At 37.9% G+C, this 16439-nt stretch overlaps 3 protein-coding genes across 3 annotated transcripts; 1 reads left to right on the top strand and 2 right to left on the bottom strand.

Annotated features, from left to right (window-relative positions):
• Nucleotides 1-1401: 1401 nt before the first annotated feature.
• LOC113282871 (F-box protein At3g07870-like) lies at nucleotides 1402-4141 on the bottom strand. Its single transcript, XM_026531975.1, has 2 exons — nucleotides 3193-4141; nucleotides 1402-2983 (listed from the first exon to the last, which is right to left on the bottom strand). Exon 2 carries the CDS (start codon nucleotides 2964-2966, stop codon nucleotides 2133-2135), a length of 834 nt encoding a protein of 277 aa, XP_026387760.1. The 5' UTR covers nucleotides 2967-2983; nucleotides 3193-4141; the 3' UTR covers nucleotides 1402-2132.
• Nucleotides 4142-9555: 5414 nt separating this feature from the next.
• On the top strand, nucleotides 9556-10482 carry LOC113279688 (receptor-like protein 33). Its single transcript, XM_026528361.1, has one exon. It carries the CDS (start codon nucleotides 9556-9558, stop codon nucleotides 10480-10482), a length of 927 nt encoding a protein of 308 aa, XP_026384146.1.
• A 232-nt stretch (nucleotides 10483-10714) lies between these two features.
• Nucleotides 10715-12876, bottom strand: LOC113282870 (probable glucan endo-1,3-beta-glucosidase A6). The gene is made up of 3 exons (XM_026531974.1): nucleotides 12658-12876; nucleotides 11244-12545; nucleotides 10715-11032 (listed from the first exon to the last, which is right to left on the bottom strand). Exons 1-3 carry the CDS (start codon nucleotides 12713-12715, stop codon nucleotides 10995-10997), a joined length of 1398 nt encoding a protein of 465 aa, XP_026387759.1. The 5' UTR covers nucleotides 12716-12876; the 3' UTR covers nucleotides 10715-10994.
• Between the last annotated feature and the right edge of the window lie 3563 nt (nucleotides 12877-16439).

Raw genomic sequence — 16439 nt, 5'->3', positions numbered from 1 at the left:
TACGTACAAGCCAGTGCTTTATGGCCTGCTATCAATTATGGACATAAGGAATATGATAGTGTGTCGGCCTCTGCATTTACCGAGCGCTTTTGTCCAGAAACTTACACATTTCAATTACCTTTTGGAGAGATGTCAATCACTCCTGATGAGGCTAGTAAGATTACAGGTCTTAAAGCAAGGGGTGTAAGTGTGGATGCTGGTTTTTATGACATGAGTTGGGATGAGCTATACAATTTGTACCTGGAATGCGTTGGTTGGGGTTCAATGAAAACTGAGTTGGAGTTTTGTCGATCAGTTAAAGATGTCGATACCGTTTTCATACCAGGTGGCAGAAATAAGAAGAATAAGAAGATCAAGTTGACTAACTTGAAAAGGGAGTTTGAGAACACAAAGGAAAGAGTCACACAAGGTTTGTTGATAATGGATCCCGTCAAAGTGAAGCAAACCGGAACTGCCTACTTGCTTTATACTCTTGGTAGAGACATCTTTCCCGACACTACCGGAAACAAGGTAAATGCTAATTATCTCCAATTGGTAAAGAATCTTGAAACTTGTAACAAGTTTGCTTGGGGAACGGCTACGCTCGCTTACCTGCTGGACCAAAAATTAACAAATTCATGTTCGGCTCAGACGATAATCATATTATGTGCCGAACCTTGAACATAAGAGGTTTCGGCTGATACGATATTCTCCATATGTGCCGAACCAGTAACAATATTTCAACCCAGAAATTAAAAAATTATGTTCGGCACATACGAATTTGGATTTGTAAGCCGAATTAGTAATGATTCTATTCCGGGCTATTCAGGATGTTGTTCGACTTATTATGAAACTTTCATATAAGCCTAACTAGTGTCTAGCAAAAGGGTGGGAATTGGAAATTATAGGTTCGGCGCATGCAGTAAACAGATTCAGTAAGCCGAACCGTTCATCAATTGGTAGATTCGGCTCATAGATGTGAGCCGAACCTCAACCTGTTTCGCCGAACCATGATTCATAATCTAAGAAATCAGCCATTTGGGAATCATTGGTGTAGTTGATGTGTATTTTCCCAGGTTTTTTAGATGATATATGACCCTCCTCATCCTCCATTGAATCAAGAATTATAATTTTCTCACTTTCTCCTTCTCTTTCTCTCCTTCTTAACCAAACCAAAACTTTGATTTTTTTTTTCCTCATATTTTTCATCTAAACAACTCTTATAATTCTGAAAATTATCTTAATCTCTAAACAAAATATTTAATCACTAATCAAGATTATTAACACTAATACGTAAGGGGCAGATTTGCCATTAAAAAAATTTGGGTTAAGGGGTTATCTGATTTTGCTATTCAACAACCTTTTTTTGTCTTCATTCAGTATGCCATGAAAGATTTTGGTATGCCCAAAATTATGGTTCGCAATGAATATGAAATATCCAATTTTGTCTACCAAGAACTGCTTGTGACAAGTAACTTACAGAATCAGAATTTAGTGGCTCACCTCAACTTGAAACAGAAAAGAGAATATAATATTTCATGCAACAACAAAAACGTGGTGCAAATCGTATGATTTCCGGAAAGCCTGCAACTAAAATCCATTGAAACATTTCATGCATCAATTTCTCCACTAGGCTTCTTTTGCCGTGTCATAGAAAAACTCCTTGGTTGATGGATTAGCATCGTATCGTTTTCTGCGCCTACACCTTTCTCCAAGAGCTTTCAGGGAAACAAAACTGTTCATGTGAGGAACTGCACAACAAAAATCGAAACGAGCACCAAATCCTTTCTCCAAAAGCTTTTCCAGGTCTGCAATTACTGGATCATAACGATAGAGATTAGACTTGTACCGCAATAGAACTTCACCACTTTTTGTAAGGGCCAATGGCTCTGCACTCCCTCCAATTGGTATACTGAACTCCTTAATCCAAGTCCATAAGTCGTCCTCCTGCTCATTTACATCAGAACTACTGCTTTCCCCTTTCTTCCTTAAGAACCATATATCTAAGAATTCATCTAGCTTTTGATGAACAAAACACAGGCATCCTCCCAATACTTGAAGTTGAAAGAGGTTCCACACATTTACAACATGGACAACAGGTGGTGATGAGAGCAAGTAGAACTTCTCCGACGCCAAATCGAAGGACACAATCTTCAGATCCTTGTTAAGCCAATGACCCTCGCTCCATTTGCAAATGCCCCTAAGGGGGAACGGCGATAAGAGGCACCTCTCCAAGTATCTTTACTGAATTGCAGTGAGTAGTTGGTTTCTCCTACGTCACTCCAACCACTGCCATCGCCAAGTGTATATACCTGGACTTGCCCAAGGGGTTTGCCCTCAATATAATTGATTTTTACAATTTTGTACTTCTCGATAGAATGATGGTAACCGAAATCACACACCATAGAATCTAACTTATTTTCACCTTTCACTTCTAGCAGTCTTGCAAGGTTCACGTATTCTCTAGTGATAGGATTACAAATGCAGACAGGTTCAAACTTCACAGAAGTAGATAAATTCATTTCAGAAAAGCAAATCAACCCGTTACATGAACCAACAATTGAGTGATAGTTCATGGAAGGCTGGTTGATCCTTCTAAGCTTCCTATTTGGTTGACTGCCATACTCACCATAGTAAAGTTGGAAGCCAAGTTCACGTGGAAACCGAAAGCAAAAAAGCAAACCAACATCGACCATAGCACCAATAACAGAAGAATGACATGAGTAACTTTTACCATTCAGATGCAAAAGTTGATGTGGATGCATATCAGCAAAGGAAGGATGATGAGTAATATTTTCCCATGGTCGGCATACTTGTCTACACTGCAAGATTGAATCAGTTGGTAAGCGAGAAAGTATTTCCATGAGAATTTCTGAGGGGATCCTGTTCACCATGCACATTTGCATCTCTGAGGGAATTTCACATTTACTCTTTGATTTCAAAACGTTCTGGATAGTCATCCTTTTACGACTTCTCTTCTTCTCCATCTTGTATTCTCGTTCTCCTAAAAGTGGAAAAGTTGTATGAGAAAATCTAATTTAACATGCAGAAAAAAGATAATTCGTTAAAGATAAAAATATGGCATGTGCATGGGCCTGATCTTGTCCTTCCCTGTAACAGATAGGTAGATCAACTTGGAACTGATCTACAAAAAATCCACGAACTACTTAAACATGGATAAATTGTTGTTGGTTCCGCAGAATCATAACCAACCTTTTTTCAACTCTTGGAGATGTGCTCCATTGTAGTTTTTGACCAAATTAAGCACGCAGAGTCAGACATAGTTGATAAAATGGGAAATTTCATAACACAAATGGTTTACTTTGACATTCAATATATTGAACACCCAAAAGAGAATATATCATTTGTTATGAGATAATTATGCATTTCATCTTACTTAACCTGTTACACGTTAATCCATATCACTGATGTTAACTTCCCTACTGCATTAGCACTTGAAAAAAATTCTACACAACCATATTTGTGACATCCACATTAGACAACAATCAACAAAAATTAGACAGTATCTTAATCGGGCATTAGGGATAAGGAAACAATAAGAAACGTAATGGAGCGGCACATACCCAGATACCCTTAGTTGGATACCCCATCATCCAACTCAAATTTATGCCCTCAACTAGACAACTAATTGAGTCATTAATTTTTATTTTCCTAACTACCTCTGATATCATAATGTTAAAACATACTAAAACAGAACTACATCTAGATGAGTAATTTTATCAAACACGGATTGTGCAGTCTGAGAATAGCAAAATACCCCAAACCAATTCACATTAAAACCCTTTAGCCAATTGAAAGGATTCAGGGTTCAATCCAGAGACCCTTTCGATTCAATCAAAAGATCAACAAATTAATAGGAGATTGAAATAGGATATCCCATGAAGCAGTATCGATTATTAGGAAACAGAAAAAGAAAATTCTCCCTTGAATAGAACATATTCGATTGAATTTGTGGACTTAACGTGATAAAGCGATTTAGAGCTACTTCTGCCTTGAACAGAACAATTTTTCCACTCCTGTCTAGTGGGTTGGATTGACTTAGAAAGTCAGATGATTCATTGTTGATCATCATGACAAATTTAAAAATGGATTCTTGACCCCCTCAAAAATGTTAATGATTGACACTGACCTGGCGAGCCAAATTGTTCTAAAGTATAACCAGAGTGAATTATTAGATGTATATTCTCGTATATTTTGTAATTATTTTCTTACATAGTCTGTGAGATATTTACCTCTGTTAGGATATCACATAATATATTTTGTAATCAAACTCCCCTATATAGGAGTTCTTTGGTAATGAAACAAGGCAGAAAAGATCAAACAGATTTCTCATCTTCTTGTCTCATCTCGTGTCTAAAACCTACATGTTATCGTGAGTCAGGTGTAGATATGGGTGACAATTTGCATAACTCATCTTCTTCTTCACCTAACAATCAGACATCAATATATGCTCTAGCTTCAAATGATGGACCGAGAACTATCATCACACATGTAGTTCTCAAAGGATCGAACAATGAAGAATGGGCTAAAGGGTTTCGTATTTCACTGGGTGCGAAACGGAAACTCGGTTTTATTAATGGTAAAGTTTCAAAACCTTCTGCTGATTCTCTTGATTTGGATGATTGGTGGACTGTCAATTATATGATTGTTGCTTGGATTTTTAACACGATTGATCACGTTCTTCGGTCTTCAATTTCTTATCGTGATACTGCATTCGATTTACGGGAAGATATCAGGCTTCGTTTTTCTCTAGGGAATGGAATAAAAATCTATCAACTCAAATCCGATGTCGTTGATTGCAAACAAAATGATGGAGAGTCCATTCAAGATTATTACGGGAAGATGAAGAAACTTTGGGATGACATCAATGATTTTGATGCTCTACCTTCATGTTCTTGCTCCGGTTGTACCTGTGGTTTGAATGTGACTTTACGTACTCGGCGTAATAATGATCAGGTGCGTGAACTCCTAATGGGTCTCGTACCCTATTATGCTAATGTACGCTCTAGTATTTTGGGCACCGAACCACTTCCTTCTCTACATGTTGTATATTCTCGTCTCATATAAGAGGAAGAAGTCAAGATATATACTCAGAAAAGGGAGGACATAGCTACTCCAATGGCCTTTGTTGCTCACGGACATAAGCCACAAGGTTCGAAAAGCGGGGGTGGGGGTGGGGGGGGGGGGAACCTCCATTGAAATGTACTTATTGTGGGCACAATGGACATCTTGAGGATCGTTGTTGGGAGAAGCATGGTTATCCATATGGTCGCCAACCAAGACGTCGGTCTGCGGCTCATACCAACATTGAATCACCATCTTTCAGTACTCAACCATCAACTAAGGCAAATGCTATCTTTAGTGAGGTGTCAGCCACTACAAATCACGTTCGTCTAAATGGTAAGAGTGGCCTTACCTGGATTGTTGACACATGATCCTCCAATCATGTCTGTTGCGATGACACTTTGTTTGAATCTTGTCGTGATATTTGTCCTATTCAAGTTGGTCTGCCTAATGGTGTAAGTATAGAGGCAACCAAAATTGGGATTGTGAAGTTGAATGACTCTCTTCTTTTGCATAATGTGTTGTTTGTTCCAAAGTTAAACTGCAATCTCATATCCGTGTCTCAATTTTTGTCTTCCCCGCATGATAAACGTGCACAGAAGCATATTATAAGTATTCAATTCACTAATTCTGAATGTGTTATACAGGACCACACTTTGAGGACGAAGATTGGTATGGGTAAGCTCACTGATGGGCTTTATTGCTTGATAGCTGGGGTACCAGCTCGTGTTAATGTCGTGTTAGAGAAGGCTACTATAGAATTATGGCACAAACGGCTTGGCCATCCTTCTATCCAAGCATTGAAGTTTCTACCTCAAGTCAGTAGCATTAATAGTCAGTTAGATTTTCATGCTTGTGAAGTCTGTCATAGAGCCAAGCAAAATCGTAATTCATTTCCGTTGAGTGATAATAAAGCAGCTGATTTATTTGATTTAATCCATTGTGATGTTTGGGGCCCTTATCGTGTAAATCGTGCCTGTAACTCGAGATATTTTTTAACTATTGTGGATGACTTTTCTAGATGTGTTTGGGTATATCTGATGAAAACCAAAGATGAGGTGCCTACCTTGCTAACAATTTGTTTTGCGTTAATTGAACGCCAGTTTAAGCGACAGGTTAAGATTCTGCGCAGTGATAATGGGACTGAGTTTAAAGGTCTACTTTCTTATTTTCGAAAGAATGGTATTGTTCATCAAACTTCTGTCGTTAAGACACCACAGCAAAATGCTAGAGTGGAAAGGAAGCATCATCATATTCTCAATGTTGCTCGTGCATTACGTTTTCAAGCTTGTTTACCAATTGATTTTTGGGGTGAATGTGTTCTAACCGCTGCATATCTGATTAACAAAACTCCTTCTCGTGTGCTTAATTTCAAGTCACCTTATGAACTTCTGTATGGTTCAGCTCCAACTCTTAACTCTATTAGAGTATTTGGATGTCTTTGTTATGTGAAAAATCTTAGTCCTTGCGATAAATTTGATAGTCGAAGTCGTCGTTGTATTTTTCTTGGTTATCCGTTTGGGAAGAAAGTATGGCACTTGTTTGATCTAGATACAGGTCAATATTTTCAGTCACGAGACGTGCAGTTTCTTGAAGACACTTTTCCGTTGGCCGATAGCAACGAACTTATGCGACTGCACTCGTTGTATCTTGATGAGGCTGCTGGAACAACGTATAGGGATATGTCTGTTGTTCACTTTGAGGACGACTGCAGTAACATAATCGACAACGCACTTCAACAGACTAGTTAAGGCAGTTCATCAGCTCTTCAGGGCACTGCACCTACAACGATACATAACACAGATAATGAGGATGTACAGGAGATTCGTCAGTCTGAGCCTGCTGTGATTGATGTACGTCTTGTTGAAGATGGTTCTGACTTAGAAGTTTCTAATGCTTCTCCACACGTTGTACCTGTGCCTGGTACTGACTCTATTGTTTCTCCAACCACCGTGACTGAAGATAGTGTAGAACATCACCATATGGTCGCAGATGAGGAATTGGGACGGGGTAAACGTACAAAATTTGATAACATTCGTCACAAGGATTTTGTTTAATGGAAAGGTGTTCCTAAGAAGACTAACACGACCTTGGTTCCCCTCGAAGCTTCACCTATACCAGTCAAGTCCTCGGGTACTCCCTATCCTATAACACATTGTGTGAACTGTGATGCTTTCTCTGTTGCACATCGTACTTTTGTTGCAGCTATTTCGAATGATGTTGAACCCAAGTCATTCAGGGAAGCTATGGCTGATCCGAAATGGCGTAAAGCAATGCAGGAAGAAATTGATGCACTAGTTTCCAATGGCACATGGACAATTGAAAATCTACCTTCTAACAAATCTGCAATTGGTTGTATGTGGGTTTACCGGATTAAGCGGAAATCGGATGGCACTGTTGAGCGCTATAAAGCTAGATTAGTTGTCTTTGGTAATCATCAAAAAGAAGAAATTGATTTCACGGAAACTTTCGCTCCTACAGTAAAAATGGTTACTGTACGAACTCTTCTTGCGGTTGTTGCCATCAATAACTGGGAGTTAGTTCAAATGGATGTCCACAATGCGTTTCTTCATGGTGATTTAAATGAAGAGGTATTTATGCGACTTCCCCCTGGTTTCAGTAATGGTTTATCTGGAAAAGTTTGTAGACTTCGTAAGTCTCTGTATGGTTTACGACAGGCTCCCCGGTGTTGGTATCCAAATCTAGCAACTGCTTTGCGTACATATGGTTTCTCTACCAGTGCCTCAGACCACTCGTTATTTATCTATCGCAAGGGAAATATTATTATGTATATTCTCGTATATGTGGATGATCTTGTTATTGCTGGCAATAACAAAGCTGCCATTTGTGAATTTCAAGCATATCTCAGCAGATGTTTTCATATGAAGGATTTGGGAAAATTAAAATATTTCCTTGGTATTGAGGTAGCTAGAAGTTCCAAAGGAATTTTTATTTTCCAACGTAAATATGCTCTAGACATTTTGACAGAAACTGGTCTTCTTGGATCTAAACCAGCTAGTATTCCAATGGAGGAGAACCATCAGCTAGCTCTTGCATCAGACACACCCATGACTGATCCTGCTCGTTATAGACGGTTGGTGGGGCGACTGATTTATCTAAATCTTACACGGCCGGGTCTGTGTTACTCTGTTCATATTTTGTCTCAGTTTATCCAACATCCAACTCAATCTCAGTGGGATGCTGCACTTCGAGTTGTGCGTTATTTGAAATCTAGTCCTGGACAAGGTATTTTACTTCGGGATGATTCCAACTTAGTTCTTGACGCTTATTATGATGCAGATTGGGCTAGTTGTCCACTTAGTCGTCGTTCGCTTACGGCACACATTATCTTTCTCGGGGGTTCTCTTATATCTTGGAAAACGAAGAAACAAACCACAGTTTCTCGCTCCTCAGCTGAAGCAGAATATCGTGCTTTGGCTTCAACAACTTGTGAGATTATATGGTTAAAAGGATTGCTCCCAGCTTTGGTATAGGACATCCGAAACCAGTTTCGCTTCACTGTGATAGTCAAGCTGCGTTGCATATTGCTAATAATCCGGTCTTTCATGAGCGTACGAAACATATCGAGATTGATTGTCACTTTGTGCGTGATGAAATACTTCGAGGTACTATCGTTCCATCTTATATTCATACTACTTCTCAGCTACCTGATATTTTGACTAAAGCTTTGGGACGCCGGCAGTTTCAAACTCTTCTTCTCAAGTTGGGCATTTCGACTCTTCATGCTCCAACTTGAGGGGGGGTGTTAGATGTATATTCTCGTATATTTTGTAATTACTTTCTTACCTAGTTTGAGAGATATTTACCTCTGTAAGGATATCGCATAATATATTTTGTAATCAAACTCCCCTATATAGGAGTCCTTTGGTAATGAAACAAGGCAGAAAAGATCAAACAGATTTCTCATCTTCTTGTCTCGTCTCGTGTCTAAAACCTACATTGATTAGTAGTATTTGGAAGAAAAATCAGAGGAGACTCACAGACGACTAATTTCCATGTGGAAAAATCTATCTCTCATCGCCCAATGGTGTTTTTCTGAATCAAATGTGGTGGGGGAGACAATGGTTATCATAAATCGAGGGGAGAGTGCAACTGAGGCTCTACTAGCTAGATTTGGGGTTAGCCATTCTAACCATTTTAACACGGCAAGTTTACTTTAAGGATTGATGTACAATTTAAAAAGATTGAAACTCTCTACCACTACTTTCCATTCATATTAGATGTATATTCTCGTATATTTTGTAATTACTTTCTTATCTAGTTTGAGAGATATTTTGTGATATCCTAACAGAGGTAAATATCTCTCAAACTAGGTAAGAAAGTAATTACAAAATATACGAGAATATACATCTAATAATCAACGAGAACAACTTCCAAGGAAATATACCCGAGACATTATTCTATCTTAATAAATCTGCGACATCTAACAAGAGTTTTATTCCAAGGAAATTTACACTACCATGTGCTATGATGACACTCGACCTCAGCAACAACAAATTCAAAGGGCGTTTACCAAAATCTATTGCCAACTGCACTGACTTGAAGGTCATAGATGTTGGGAACAATCAATTAAATGATACTTTCCCTTCCTGGCTAGGTGGTATGCCACAGTTGCGGTCAAACAAATTTTTTGGTGCATGGGGAGCTCAGTGTAACTTCTCAGTGTTACAAATTATCGACATTTCAACTAATGACTTTTCAGGTCTTCTACCCAAAGATTGTTTTTCAAGTTGGAATGCCATGATAATAAACAAACAAGAAAGAGACTGGAACCGCGAGGATCAGATATTACAGATTGATGATCTGAAAATGGACTTCTATTACCAACCAAAGGTGACAGTAACAAGCAAAGGGATCGATATTGAATTGGTGAAGATTCTAACCACCTTTACGAGCATTGACTTGTCAAATAACAGATTTGAAGGAGGGATACCAGAAATCATTGGAAGTCTCACCGCACTTCGCATTCTAAATTTCACCGGCAAAATTCCATCGACTTTTGGGAATCTCACACATCTGGAGTCATTGGACCTCTCGCGGAACAACCTCACAGGAAATATCCCTTTCCAGTTAGCAGGTTTATCATCCCTTTCGGTTTTGAACGTCTCCTTCAACAAACTGGTTGGGGAAATTCCGTCAGGCACTCAATTTCAAACTTTCGACTCCAGTTCCTTCCAAGGAAATAATGGATTATGTGGTTTTCCCCTGTCCAAAGACTGCAAGAACACTGTCCAGTCAAATTCTAAGGATGAAAATGCGTCGGGATCTAAGGATGAATTTGAGACTTTTCTGGGATTTGTTGTAGGTGCAGGCATGGTTATTGGACCTCAATATTTTTGGAAGAAAGGGAGACAATGGGTTAACAAGTGTATCAACAAAATCCTTCGTATTCGTTGAGATGATATGAAAATGAAAGTTGAAGCCATTTTAGATATCAAGGCAGAAGGGAATACCATCACGTACACCCCAACTGCAAGTGGAATCACTCTTTAGGTGGTGAAGCTTTTTGTAATCGCTCATGAATATGTATTTGTTTGAGATGTTCAGTTCTATTTTACTAGCTATGGTTGGTGATGTTTGCAAATTTGTAAAAAGATTCTACTGTAAGACACATTTCAGATTCCTGAGATGTTTGCAAATTCGTAAGGATCTTATTAACTATAAGCTGAAAAACAAACGGCAATTACACCAATCTAAGCTTTCAAATAAAATTAGCATTCCAAGTTTGAACAAAGGACAAGCTAAATTCTTGTCCCAATCACTACACTCTACAGGTATCCTTAGCTACTGGTACTTGAGATACATTGCCGTTGAGACCTTCAGAAACAATAATGAAAACTATAAGAAAATTATAAAACTAGTGAGTGGAATAGAAGTAACTGAAACAGTGAGTTTTATAGATGAACTTCTTAGAGAGTCACACTGGGGAACCTGCAAGATCCATAACCTGCACAAAGCAAAAATTTGCAATGAATTAGATGAAAGGAAAAAACTTTAAGATCGAAAACAGAAGTTGCTAACAATAAAACCCATTTGATTTTAAAATTCGCCATATGCAACTCATGATCACCCAATTAGACAAAGCAGGGACCAAACTTAAAATCATGTAGAGAACAAACTGTTATATTTAGATAACTCTGAAACAAAATGAAACGTACCAGGGTCTTTCGTGGTTTGAACAGCAACACCATTGAAGTAACAAGTGGCACCGATACTCCTACGCTGAGACCAATAAGAACTAAAAGCATAGTTAGCATGAGCAACCAATGAATTTGGTTGATAACATGCTTTTCCAGGTTGGATCGCGTCACAAGTTCCATTACCCTGTCCACAAGCATAAGTTACCGCATTTCCGACCTCTGTCATGTTTATCACACCTTTCGCCACAACACACCATACCTTACCCTTGTAAGGCACATTATTCTTTCCCTCGGGCAACACGGGGTAATCATACCGTTTCCCTGTCAAGTCAACTTCATAAACGGGTTTCCCAGTGGGGTACAATAATCCCCAATTCCTTTCTGTACCAGGACCAGGCTTTGTATTCTCATTATACAAAGCAAAGATTAGAGTAGGAATCGCCCATCCAGGTCGCGCAGGAGTTCCATAAGTTGGCACAGCCGTCGCTCTCTTGATAAGATTTCTATTGTAAGTGGCAGCATTTTTAACATTACCTCCAATTTGGTCAACATCACCATTAGAAGGCCAACCAGTTTCAGCTAAAAATATAGGTATATTTGGATAACCCATCTTAGTCATAGCAAAAACAACCGAATCAAGAATTTGATCAAGCAAATTGGTGTACAACAAGCCGCTAACCGGGTCAGTATACGTTACATTCCCTTCGAAAAGCGCATAATCTAAAGAAATCTTATCAGGATTTGCAGACCAAGGGAAATAAGTATAAGCATCAAGAAAGAAAAACGATTTAGTCCTATTCAAAAACTGCAACATTGGCTTCATAACAGAGACAGCAATATCGGATCGAAAAGTTCCATTTGAAGGTGGGTATGGAATAGCTTGATCAACAGCATCAATAGCTAATGGAGTACCAACTTTAATCTTCTGAAGTTTGTATTTCTTCAGAGATTGTCTAACTCTCCTCATAGCAGGAACAAGATCTACCCAAGTTTTGTTAGTCTGCCATGGACTAAGAATCTCATTACCAACAAGCAAAGCTGTAATTCTAGTCTTAGGATAAAAAGGAAGGATATGGAGTCTAACCCATTCATCTGAAAGAGACTGATTCTTAGAAATGTTTGAAATGATTTCATTTGGTACCATAGTTAAGACATGGATCTTAGTACCTGCTAATGCTGTTAAGATCTTAGGGTTTGGGTCATAGAGTTTCACTTGACTTACTTTGAGTGATTTCAGTAGTTCAACTGATTTGGCTGGTGATGGTAGATTGTTTCCTAGTTGACCATAACATACCCCAAGACTACTTGAAAGCTTTGCATCTGCAGATGAGAAAAATTAAACAAAGGGGTTAGACTCAGAACCTAAAATCATTAATTAACAAAAACCCATGTTTTATTTTGCTGATATATCCAAGAAAAAAAAGAAACTTACTTGAGATTGATAGGAAGGAGAAGAAAACCAGAGAAAACAGCAGAGCAGCCATTTTCATTGCTCAGCAGCTCTATTGCAGAGCTGAATGGTTTGTTTGTTTTTCAGTATGAGACAATGTTAAGTTTGGGTTTATGGAGCTAATCGAGGTGGTGTTGAGAGAAGAAGAGTTAGAGTTGAACCACCAAAGACTTCCGAGAGATGGTGGTCTACTTAAAGTATTGAATTGAATGATTCTCTGGGGTTTTGTTTCTGTTTTCTGGAGGTAGGCAGGCACGTACGTAATACGTTGACGTGTGAACTGCTTCGATAGTTGAGACAAAATTGACTAATCTGTCATACTAATATTTTATCTGTTGGAGTGTTATGGCTACAGTGATATCATAATTAGCTTAGATCTGTGAAAACGTGTTCCTTTTTAGCGTGTGATAATGTCATGGTGCATCTGACAGACACTTTTTTTTTTGGCCAAAAAAAGTTCAACTCACTCAGCGGACTGCTGAACACCTCTGGGACCAAACTTCATCGTAGGCCAACACTTCCGTAGCGTCTAGATATAAATCTGTTTTTTACTTCTGCTTCTTCAGAAATCAAAATTATTTTATCCCATAAAATATTAGTTTTTCGATTTTCAAAAATCGTTTCGAAATTAGACGGCCAAACTAGCTTCTCGAGATACTTTTATAAAGGAATGCTAGCTATATAAGTACTCAAGTTGCTTAGGCACAATGTCAAAAGAAGGTTGCCCCCGTTATTTCATATTCATTTTACCTCAACAAAAGGCTATTTAACCCAACTTTTCAACTCTATCATCTTCCTTTTTTCGATAATTTGCTTGGGAAGCTAACCCGAAAACCGAATGAGAGTCCTAAAAAGTTAGGATCCGAGGAGAAACTGGAGTGTAAAAGAAAGAAAACAAAGCCAAACATTTACGGTACAAGGGAATCCACTTTCTTAAAGATTGAAAAGTGAAAAAAAGGAGTAATAAAAGCTGGAAAAGAGGAAAACTGTAATGTAGTAATCATCAACATAAAGAAATTTAACGAAAGTTTAAAAAAAGTGGAAGATATAGTCTTGTCCGTTAGCCATGGACCATGGTTGTACCAAAACAAAAGGTAACATGATAGAGCCGTTGAGGCTTGAGATTTGGGAGCAGTACTAGAATACTACATTTAATTATGGAGTATTTATTATCAATTACAAACTCTAAAATGAAATTAACTATATATCTAGGGAAAAACACTTGTGTGGTACACTTCCATTAATGTGTGCAAGTCTTTGAGCTGAAAAATGAAGACAAACAAACAGTATTTATTTGAATTTCGAGTCCTGTGCAAAACAACAAAACAAAAATTGAATGCAAGAAATCAATGTCACATGCATGCGTCATGGCTCGCACTCGAACCGGCCAGTTCATTAGCCTAAATCTTTGCATCTCCTGCAGCACCACAAAAAAAACATACTTTTTTATTATTATTTTTTTTAGATTTCTTTTTCTTTTAAAACATGGAAATATGAGGAAGATACAAAATCAGTGCACCGTAGTGTCCTGCGCCAATTACAGAGTTTGGTCATGTATGGTATTCCTGCCGTTTCAAGAGTGTTCAATACCGTTCAGAACAAAAAGGTTCATCTCATCCATACAAAAAAATACAACCGTGTTATAGGGGCGCCAAGTGTGATAGCTATGTCCCTCTTATTGGTTAGGGGATTTTTTATAGGGGTGTAAATTGATTAGATTAATTATTCATTTTCAGTTTTGTTTTATAAGGGACATTTCGAATTACCATGTAACGATCCTTTTTGTCCTATTCAATACCGTCACTCCAATGAAATCCGCCGCTCCTTTAACAGGATAGAAAAAATAGGCCCCAAAGAATTAGAGTTTTTACAAAATTAAACTACTTGCAAGGCATCTCCGTTTTTAGTTGTATGAATTAATCTAAGATTTGTAAGAAGAAAAAATATCTGTTGTAATCTATCATCTCTCTCTTGCATGGTAGCATATTGGACAAAGTCCTTGAACTGCATCATGCTATAGACTTTTAAAACTTTCTGGAGTAGCTTCAACTTCTACTGTCACATTTATTTTCTCCATCCCAATCAAAAGCTAATTGAGCTCCTCTATATGCTCAATTTGTTCCCTAGTATCTTAGAAAAATCCTCTAGCCCCAATGAACTTTCATGTAAATTTAGACATAACAATGCAATTAGTTTGCCTGTCAAATAGATCTTTATGTTGACCCCATATTGTCCCGGGGTAGCTGAGTTATAGCTAGTTGGTTGCATAGTGTCACATCTTCTGTAATAGTGATTATTTAGGATGTGATATGGATGATTATACACTCTGTTACGATCACTCAGATGAATGATGGTGTTTTCACTGTTTGCTTAGCATTTAGAGAGACGAAATCAAATACAAAAGCGCATCTAGCTTTCCAGAGGAACCAACAAGCAGTAACATAAGTGGCAGTTTGATGTTTATTGTTCTCTACCTAGGATTCATCTAATCAATGAAGGTAGCTTTATTACCACCAATATCATGACTATATCCCAACAGTTCCAACCATACTTTGATGGCAAAGGGACATTCAACGAAAAGATGTCTGATAGTCTCGTCCCCACTTTTGCATGACTTACATATTGGATCAATGTAGTGCATGAGGCTTGCAATCTTAGAAGTAGCACGAAGAATCCTATGTGCACATTTTTAGAGTAAGATTTTAATGTTTGGCGAAGTATCCATGTCCCAAATCTTACTCCAATTCGGCCGATTTACATCCCGGTTATATTTTCCCTTCAACTTAGTAGTATAAAGAGAGATTTGGCCATAAAGTTTCCATTCTCAGTTAAATCACCTTTAATAGCATCCATCTCTCCAAAGTGGATCATCGTATCCTTAATAGCTTTATTTCTCCCTGATTAAAGTATGCTTGAAGATCAATTTCATCCCGAATACCAATATTGGAGAAGAGGTGTTTCACCAGAGTACAATCCCTTGGACAATTAGGTGGTTTAGTTAGATAAATCTTACGGTCAAATCCATATGTCATCCTTGGTGTTAATGTCTACCTCATCACCAACATTACAAGACTTATGTTAATTCCACCTAATAGCCCTTTCCAAATCCATGAATCTCCTGTGTTTTCCTTTGTATATACATTGAGAACATTTTTTTCTCTGATGTACTTAGTTGACATAATGGTAGATAAGAAGAATCTCTGTCATGTGTGATTCTCCATCCCATTTTAGTGATCATAGACTGGTAAAATCTTCCATGTTAAAAAAAAAATCTAGTCTTCCCAGATCTTTTGGTTTGCATACAAAATCTCATGCTTTTGGAAAATATCCTTTTGGGTTGTTAGGATCTTTTCCCAGGAACAAATCCCTCTGAATCTTGTTAATGTCCAGACAAGTATTTTTGGGAAGATTGAAACAGTTCGTTTGATATAGGACAGAAGTTGATGTAACATAGCTAATGAGCGTTTGTCTGCCAACGGGATTGAGGTGTTCACGTAGCGGAAGCGTAATAATTTGGATCAAGGATCCAAAAGATAGTGAAAACTAGTGTGAAATCAATAAATTCACAAAAACTATAAGAAAACTAGAGAACAATAACTAAATAAAATATCTTTGATAAATCAAATAAGATAATAATGTTGAACGTGTAGGAATTCTACAATGCTTGTCCTTCTTGTATAGGCATCACTATTTCCTAAAAGTAATAAAACTAGAAAAGGAAATCATACTAAACTAGGAAACTAATAAGTTCTAGAATAGTTCTA

Source organism: Papaver somniferum, chromosome 5 (assembly GCF_003573695.1).
Source record: "Papaver somniferum cultivar HN1 chromosome 5, ASM357369v1, whole genome shotgun sequence".
Taxonomy (NCBI): Eukaryota; Viridiplantae; Streptophyta; class Magnoliopsida; order Ranunculales; family Papaveraceae; genus Papaver; species Papaver somniferum.
Note: the sequence above shows the minus strand (reverse complement) of the source record. Positions and strands in the feature narration are given on the sequence as shown.